This window comes from Dendrobium catenatum, unplaced genomic scaffold (genome assembly GCF_001605985.2).
Source record: "Dendrobium catenatum unplaced genomic scaffold, ASM160598v2 fragScaff_scaffold_698, whole genome shotgun sequence".
NCBI classification, from domain to species: domain Eukaryota; kingdom Viridiplantae; phylum Streptophyta; class Magnoliopsida; order Asparagales; family Orchidaceae; genus Dendrobium; species Dendrobium catenatum.
Window position 1 is genome coordinate 1,099,098 of NW_021319160.1, and position 9,826 is coordinate 1,108,923.

The window sequence follows — 9,826 nt, forward strand, 5'->3', positions numbered from 1 at the left end:
CAAACCATCTAAGGTGACTCTCTCTAATCTTATCTTCTACTGGAGCTACTCCAACCTTTTCACATATATGCTCATTTTGTATCCTATCTCTAAGGGTAAAGCCACTCATCCACCTGAGCATCCTCATCACTGCCACACTTAACTTAGTATTATGCTTCTCTTTTAATGGCCAACATTCGGCAACATAAAGCATTGCAGGCCTCACTACCATCTTATAGAATTTTCCCTTAAGTTTGAGGGGTACATTTCTATCATTAGTAAGCCTGATGCATTCCTCCACTTCAACAATCCAACTTTAATTCTGCTGATAATATCCCCGTCTATTTTACCATCACTCTGAACAATAGATCCAAGATATCTAAAACGTGTACTCTTATTAATGACTTGATCGCCCAAAGTCGCAATCCCTTCACTAGGTCTATTACTACTAAAATTGCACTCCATATATTCCGTTTTAGATCTACTTAAGCGAAAACCATTATACTCTAAGATTGATCTCCATAATTCAAGTTTACCTTCAACTCCCTCTCTAGTCTTATCAACAAGAAGAATATCATCAGCAAAAAGCATACACCAAGGTACATCCTCTTAAAAATGTCTAGTGAGAACATCCATGACTAAAGCAAAAAGATATGGGATTAAGGCTGATCTTTGATGTAACCCAACCGAAATAGGGAAATACTTGGTCAAACCACCTTGTGTTTGAACACAGGTAATAGCTCTTGCATACATATCTTTAATGATTTAAATATAAGCATTATTGACTCCTTTCTTTTCAAGAACTCTTTATAGCACTTCTCTTGAAACTTTATCATATGTTTTTTTTCTAAATCAATAAATATCATATGTAGATCCTCCTTATTTGCTCTATATTTCTCCATCAAACCTCTTAATAAATGTATGGCTTCCATAGTTGACCTACCCGGCATGAATCCAAATTGATTTTGAGAAACATTAGTATCATGCCGCAACCTATGCTCCATAACTCGCTCCGATATTTTTAAAGTATGTCACATTAACTTAATATCTCTATAATTCGCACAATCTTGTGCATCACCTTTATTCTTCAAAATAGGAATTAACACACTCATTCTCCACTCATCTGGCATCTTTTTAGTCTCCAAAATAGTATTAAAAAGTTTAGTAAGCCAAGAAATTCATTCATCTCATAAGCATTTCCACACCTCTATTGGAATATCATCAAGTCCAACAGCTTTTCCACCCTTCATTTTCTTTAAAGCCTCTTTAACTTAAGTTTTACTAATACGCTGATAAAAATAGAAATATTGATTTTTCTTAGATCAAATGGTTCTCATTTGATCTGAATTATTATAGGGTCCCACCATGTATCTAAGCTGCCAACTAGCATGCACTGCGTGGAAAGAACATGCTAAGTCGGTTTTCCACTACGTAAATGTAGTGATATATTTAGGAGAATTTAATTTATATAGGAGTCATAAACTTTAAAAAATTATTGCTCATAATCCGGTGGGTCAAATTATTTAATGCCCTTCCATGGATTTAAGATAGAGAGCACTATCTAACGAGTGCAATATCAAGGCCAATAGTTCTATATATTTCAAGTAATTACATTAACTCATTAAACCTTATTTTAGTGATAATTGCATATCCTTAGCTCCAATTGTTCCCAAATTCATATGTGAGTGTCTTCAAAAAGTTTATAATATCATGTAATCTTCTTTTGTGTATTTGAGGACTTATCTAGCCTTCATGAAAATTTAAAGTTCTTAGCCATGAATTTGACTTAGAATTTCAAGTGTTCATAAACTCAAAATAAAAAAAATCTTTAGTGCAATAATGTGGGAAAATAGAACCACACATATTTGATTTGGGAAATTCCTCTTTTTGTGATCGAATATTCTATTGAGAATAGCATACCAGCTCGAAAAACAAACCGAATATCCTATAATGTGTTCAAGGATAAAAATAGGGTTTTAGACAATATCATTTATATAATCAAACATAATTCTAAGATTAACATCTCATCGTAAGTGATGAGGTCTAGAGTATTCTTGCCAATTGATGACCACCATTCACTACAATTTAGCTAGGCTAGGTTTAAGTAAAATCAATGTAGGAAATGGGTCACATAGGCAAGCTTGGAGCGGGCTAAGTTCATTTAGAATGGGTTTTACACAACTTAAACTAACTCAGGCTAGCTTGATTGGGTTACCCAAGCTAGCATAAGGCTTGTGCTAGCCAAGGTAGGCTGTTTAGGATGTGAGCAAGCTATGGATGGGTTTGGAAGCCATGTTATAATGCCATTTGGATTGAATCAAGTGTAATGTGTGTATGGGGTTAAAAGGGCTATATATGGTCAACTTGGTCAACCATATTGATCGAAAGTGAACCAAGGCCTCCAATGGTGAGTTATGAAAATGTAAAATGTTTAAGATGTTATGCAAAAGACTAAAATTGATTTAATCATTGAAATAGTCATTTAGGCTAAATGAAGCTTATATGGTGACTTGTTCAATCATAGTCAACCATAGTCCACCATTGGCTCTATTAGGTTTAGACATGTTCATGGTGATGTTTGATAGCTTTGGGACACAATCCTAAGGTTTAGGATTTGAACTAGCCCAAGAAGTGTTATTTATATGAATTTAGAGTCTTAAATAGTCCACGGTCACACTTGATCAACCAACTCTAGAGCATGGGTTCCAAAATTGGTTAAACCACTAAGGAGATGAGTTTACATGGGTTTAGTTCATTCCCAAGGGCTTAGGTTTAGATTAAACATGAAATGTCACATTGAGTGGCATTGAGTGTAAATATAAGCAACTTGGGTTTCGCCTATGTTTTAACCATGGAATGGCTCAAACACATCATGAAAATGGTTAAGGAGGTTCCTAAGCCACTTTAGTTTTGTCAACGTTGAAAACCCTATACCTCTTCCTAAGGTTCCTATATGTTAGCTTTGCTCCAACGTTAGCACAGCTAAACACTAATGGTGAGCAAGAACAGTATTTAGGCCTCATCGTGATAAATATACAGTTTTATCATATAAAACTAACAATTCTTATAAATATGAAACTGAACTCGCTTAAAACTTGATGTACCCAAATTTTTTTTTTGAAAAAAACTAACCTCCTGCAGTACTGCCATCAACGTTAAAATTAAGCCAATACCCACACGTATTTTCTACAAACATTTTTTTAAAGTAAAAAAAAAAAAACTGTGGCTAAAAGCTGACCCAAACGAAGCTTTTTAGTGTTGGGCTAAAATGCGTGGATTATCATCCCAACGCTCTTCTAATAAAACAATCAAAATCCAACAACTTATTCCCTTAATACCATACATCATATTATGCATTTATAATTTAAGCAACTTAAAAAGCAAAATTCAACATTCAATTGCATGCATCATTAAGAAAATGCAAATTTTGATACATCCAGTAAATGACAAACAAGCTAATTAGAACATTTTTATCAAAATAAAATTAATGGATTCTACTCCTTCAGCATGAATCCTTAAGTTCTCTCCCTCGTCGTCTTCATACAATCATCGGCGTTTGAAGCGGTGACCATTTCCACAAGGAAGTCGAAGACCTCTGTGGCTTTGACCGCGGTGACGATATCATCCTTCTGCAAAGTCCTTTTTTTAGCCTGAACGGAGACTTTGTATGACCTTACCGTGAGCTGCTGTATGAACAGTTCACAAGCCTTGGCAAAAACCAACGGAGCCTCACATGATATCATCTTAACATCTTCACCTGATTGCTTCATGATTTTCTTTATTCTTGACAGTGGGAGAGAGTTGGGACATGGCTTCTTCCCCCACATCATTCCAGAGTAAATTCCTGCCTGCCTCATCTCCCTTATACTATATTTGAAGTAGTTTAGCTCTTTTAAACTTCTTTGGCATATATAAATTTGCAGGAGGGAGAGAGAGAGAGAGAGAGAGAGAGAGAGCTTGGAGAGGTCGAGCTTTTTTTTTTATATTTTTTTTTTTCTTGAAGAGGAGTTTATTTATATTGAGTTTGGGAAGAAAGAGTTGAGCTTGGGACTTTGTCAAGGAGCCGGCAATGGATATGGAGCCGGCAAATGTATGGAGGTTGGAACAAGGCTGTGAGTTGACAAGGTATTTGATGATTAGACTTACTAATTGAAATTAATTACTTTTATATGATTGGGCAATTAAATAGTTAATACTAAAACAATTTCAATTTATTGGTTAAGCGTTTGATAAATATTATAATTATTATGCACTTGGGTGAATTACGTGCATGACATTACAGTAATAGATAATTTCAAATTTACTGCATCTTTTAAGAATATAAACTACTGAACTCGTATGTTTTTATGTGCTGTGATCAAAATATTGAAAAAAGGATGGAATTGAAAAAAATGTTAGAATTTTATTGTGAGTTTTGATATATAAGTGGGGATTTGATGATTGAAGATATGAAAGTGAATGTCGGGAATATGCTTAATTGCATGCTATTCAAATAATTAGAACACTAGAGTATGACAAACAACAATAACAATAACAAAATTAAGTCTTTATCCTACTACAGAATCGGCTACATGAATCATTTTTCTCCATTATGCCCTGTTAAAAGGGAACATCATAGCATTAACTCGTATGTTTTTATGTGCTGTGATCAAAATATTGAAAGTTGGATGGAATTGAAAAAATATGTTAGAATTTTATTGTGAGTTTTGATATATAAGGGGAAATGTGATGATTGAAGATATGTTCAACAACAATAATAACAACAATATCAAGCCTTAATCCCATTATGTGGGGTCAGCTAGATGAATCATTTTTGTCTATTATGCCATGTTAAAAAGGAATGTCATAGCATTAACACAATACATTAAAGAATTCATGACATGATTATTCGATAAGTTTTATGCTGGCTGTCAACTACCTAACAAAACCCTCTATTTTTCTCATCCAAGACTTGTGACCTGGCAATGTTAGTGTTACACTAGATTATGACAAAACAAGGCATAATTGTTTTTGATATTTTCATCTCTTATGCATACCAATTTTGACATCTAGACATCTAATTGTACTACGGACCCTCATAATCTTTCATCCTATGTAATGGCCCTATCTCTTGCACTAGCCTTCGCCTCTCCTTAGTTGAAAATTTCTCATCCCATGTGTTGGATCGTCCCTCCAATTTGAATTGCCCATTGCATTCGTTTCCCTCCACATCGATCCTTCCATTCAATAAAAACTTTGGGTAACTCTTTGGATGATGGTTCCCCTCAAAGGCGGAGGGAGGGGGGGCAAGGGGGGGCACGTGGCCCCCCTAAAAAAAAATAGAAGGTTATTTCCTTGGTTGCTGCTTCATTTTTATTAGCAAATAAGCTGTAGCAGAAATTAAGTCCCATCTCTAACAAACATGTTTAACAAACTGTACCAAATCCTATTTATATATACTCACTTTGAGCACTATAATCATTTAAGCTTTTACATATAGAAAGTACAGTTTGTCTCCTACATTTTCTCTGTCATCTACTTCCTATTGTTCTTGGCTGATTCTTCTCATGCCATGTTATTTGCATTCTTAATTTGATCTTATAGCTCCTTTTGGCTCCGTTAATGAGGAGACAAACAGAACTATTTTAATATATTCTAATATTTCAGATTAGACTACAAATGGAACTATTTTAATTTAGGTCTCCCTGAATAAAATTTTTGGTTAGTTTAAGGTACTGCTTGGGACGACTTACTATATTTTAGTGCAAAATTTTTAGTTGAAAAAAATTTTAGCTAAAAAATTGTTTTAAAAATAGTAAAAAAATTGCCCCAACGAAGTCTAAATCGTTAGATATATTCAAAATATAAAGCAGAAAAAATAAATTTGATGTGCCTATATATATATATTTTAAAATAAATTTGTTGATAATATTCATGGAATAAAACTTTGAAGTCACAACAACTGTAGATAATTATTTCTAAGAGTTAAGGGTGCCTATATGCTTTAAAAAACAGTAAGAAAACTGTTCCAAATGGTGCCCCCCTTGAATAAAATTTCTGGCTCCGCCACTGATTCCCCTCATGTTTCATCTTCTTAATATGTAGCTTCAATTTGTTTTTTTGAAGCTTTTGTTTCATTCCTCTCTTTATTTATTAGTTTCTCTAAATCCTCCTCTTCGTCGCTCTAAGGTAATGATCCCCCAACGTTGGCTTCCCCTTTGCTCCTTTTAGCTTCGAATTTACATCCTAACAGTTCCTTTGTTTCTCTTTTATTGGCGACCCAATCTGATTCATCCTTAACAAGAAAATGACTTGAGAAATTCCTCGGTGTAAACTCCTTTTAATTTACTACTCAGTGTTACAAGCTTTTATTATAAGAACATCTTTATCCTTCAATAAAAATGAAAAATCATTTTTCTCATTATCTGTTTTATATAACATGCCCATCTCATCGATGTTCTTTCGTGATAAATCTCTTATAATAATCTGATAGAAAAGATAATAGTTTCAATTAAAAAATAACCTTCTAATCATAGTCATGCGTAAGTAACTTGTTGGCTATCAGAAAATGTCATTATGGAAATAATCTCAGAAGACAATTGATCCAAAATTCAAAGGTGACAGAGTGAGGCTTATTTTTTTAGCATTAATTGATTGACTCTAAAATCTAATTTAATTTTATCATTTTTTGTTCTTGAAAAGATGACATGCCATCTCAACATTTCTATCTTCTTTGAGACCACTTAATGATCAGTAATTACAACCCTCTTGTTATTTTATGAGCAATTTCAGCATTAACCTCATTTATGTTTCATTTGGGACAGCTTTCTTTCTGCTTATTAAAAGCAACCTTTTAGTCCAAAAATTTTAATTTTTGTATTAAAAAGCTGTTTTAAGCATCATTAAAAAAGTCGTCCCAAACGAAGCCGGCTTAGTATCTTATTTAAAAACCTTCAAAATTAGCCTTACTATGTAGCTCTTAATGAATAATTGAAGGAATGAGACAATGAATTTCACACACACACACACACATATATATATATATATATATATATATATATATGCTTCATTAAAATAAAGAGTAAAAAATTCGGTTCTTTTTTCAAGGAAGATTGACTAAGAAGAGTAGTCATCTTCAAAAAGCTCTTATAAGTACAATTCATAAAGTTATGTTATTTTCATGAGTTATTGAACAAAGTTGCATCAGATTTAAACAGTTATGTATTAGACATTTTACCCTTCAAAATTATATTCAGATTTGCTCTAATCAAACTTTCTTTTCATATACTCACATATGCTTTTTATGTTTCTCAGTAGATAGTTGGTGACTCATATCTCATGGGCTTATCAGAGAACTCAAGGTACACAGGACCCTACTCGACACCCTTTAGAAAGAAAGTTGAGGGGTAGCCACTAATCATTGTCCATGATGCATGTCACACACTATGCTCATAATTGTTGGCCTCATTATTTTAATGAGGTCTAAACTCCCTTTTTTATCACTATTGTTGCAAACCTAACCTATAGAAAATTTAGGGAAAGTATATCGTTTCCAACCTAGACAAAATCAAAGTGAAAATTTAGGAGCCTCCAAACCATTTGTATAATGTTTTAGACCCATCCTAAGGCCATTCTAAACCCTCTTATGGTTCAAATCTAGCTTACAAACCAAGTTCACCTTAATTACAATCTATTCCACTTATTCCATTTCCCTTCAGGCCTAAATATAAACCCTTGGTAATTACCTAAACTCATTCAAAATCATCTCTTAAGTGGTTTATCTACTTGAGACACATGGTTAACACCTGGTTGACCAAGTTTAATTATAGCGCCCTTTAAACCCTAAATGTATACCTTTTTGAATTTCTTGGGTTAGATTAAGTCCTAAACCCTAAGATTATATCCCATGACCTTCAAACATCTCCTTAAGCATGTTTAGACCTAATGAAGCTAAAGGTGGACCACAGTTGACCATATGGGATCCATTTGATATAAATAATACATTTTATTAATTTAATCAATTTTAAACTTTGACATGAAATCCAAACCTTCCAAACACTTACATAATCTTACCTAAACTCAATGGAACCCATGGTGATCCATGGGTCACAATGTTTGACCAAATTTACCATATTTGACCAAATTGACCTATTCTTTTTTTTTTTTGAAGAATTGCAATGAAATGCATTAAGAACAAAGAACTAATTACAAGTAATAAAAGGATCACATTCTTCCTTGATTAATTTCAACAACAAGGACGGAATGTTATCAAATATTGAGCTGTTCTCATTCGCTGTTGCGAATATGGTCAGGTGAATGTGGGACCCCCCTTGCTTTTCTCTATTCTGCTGTTGCGATGTGGTCAGGCAGATAGATGATTCCATTACTTTTGATTACTATTATTTTCCTATGATTACTGTTTTCCTTTGATCATTTCTCTTTGATATTTTTTTGATTTTCGAGTTATTATTTCCCTTCTTTCCGTATCATCTCTAGATATTTCCCATAGGTGAGCGTTGAATTCTACTTGGCCCTTTGAGATTTCTTTATTGATTTTGTTCTCACTAGTTGACTGTATTTTCTTAAGGACTTTATTTGGCCGACCTTAGGGTTGTATCTTCCTAAAATTAGGAAGGTCAACGCCAACATATACGGTTCACCCATTGTTCTCCGAATATGTTGGGGGTCCGTTTGTTGACCTCAATTTTGGCTCGAGCGTGCTCGAGCTCGTTCAATCAATCCAATCGAACCTCCTCGAGCCCAATTCGAGCTCGAATCGACCCGACTCGAGCCGGATCAAACTCGGATGAGTTCAATTAGACTCGATTAATTTGTTTAGGTCATGTCGTGCTCGATTTGTTTTAAATGGGTGATTATTTTGAATTTAATTTTGTTTGATTAGATTCGTGGCGCTGGCTCGAACCAAAGTCGGCTCAAATCGAGCCGAATTTGGACTCGAGTCTAACCCAATTTTAGCTGAATTTGACTCGGTTCAGCTCAATTTAATTTCGTTAATTTCCTTTTAACTTTCTGAGATATTTTTGAATTAATTGCAAGATCAGGGAATTTTGTCAACGGCCACGATCAAGCGAGATCCGTGGTTCGGCTGAAATCGCGGTGATCAGAAGCTTTCTGCGATTCGAGCAAGCATCGAGCAGATACTTGAGCTGTTTTCGGCCTTTTTAGAAGCTGGAGCGCGACGACGAAAAGAGGCGGGCTTCCTTTTCCGGCAATATGTTTTGATTTACTCGGAATGAAGGTTCCGAGACAGGGCATTCGACCCCGCTCTCTCTCACGCCCGAGACCTTTCCTCTCTGGCCCTAATTCGCTCCAGCTCTCTCCCTCGTTTTCCCAGCTCTCGGTTCCGAAACCCCCAGCCGCCCAGCTCCCGTGATATTCCTCCCCAGCATTCACATTCTCCCTCTCTCGTTTTCTCTGTCTTGAACCGACGGGCCGAAGCCCCTTTGCTGTTCGCGAATCCCAGACGACCCAGCAAGCCGCTCCCTCTTGGTTGTTCGCAGAAGCAAGGGGAAGTCGAGGCTCGCTCCTCGCTGTTGTTCGCGAATCCCGGACGACCCCGCACCTGCTCCCTCTCGGTTTCGCGCTTGTAGGCCAAACCCGACGCCGGCATCGCCCCGATCTGCGCTGCCGACCTCCAAGCCGTTCACTCCCCTCCTCTTTGCAAGGTGAGTTCTCTTCTTCTTCTTCTCCTTCTTCTTCTTCTTCTTCCCCTTTTTTCCTTTTCCTTCTCTATTCCTTCTTTTTCCCTCTTCCTTAATCTCTTTTCTCTACCTTAGCTACCATGATTTCTCCTCATAGAAATCTAGAATTTTTTTTTGTGAGTATTTATTTTTATTTATTTGGAAGC

At 35.4% G+C, this 9,826-nt stretch overlaps 1 protein-coding gene across 1 annotated transcript; it reads right to left on the reverse strand.

Annotated features, from left to right (window-relative positions):
- Window positions 1–3,494: 3,494 nt before the first annotated feature.
- On the reverse strand, window positions 3,495–3,836 carry LOC110093033 (nuclear transcription factor Y subunit C-3-like). Its single transcript, XM_020817781.2, has one exon. The coding sequence runs from the start codon at window positions 3,834–3,836 to the stop codon at window positions 3,495–3,497; it is 342 nt and encodes a 113-aa protein (XP_020673440.2).
- Between the last annotated feature and the right edge of the window lie 5,990 nt (window positions 3,837–9,826).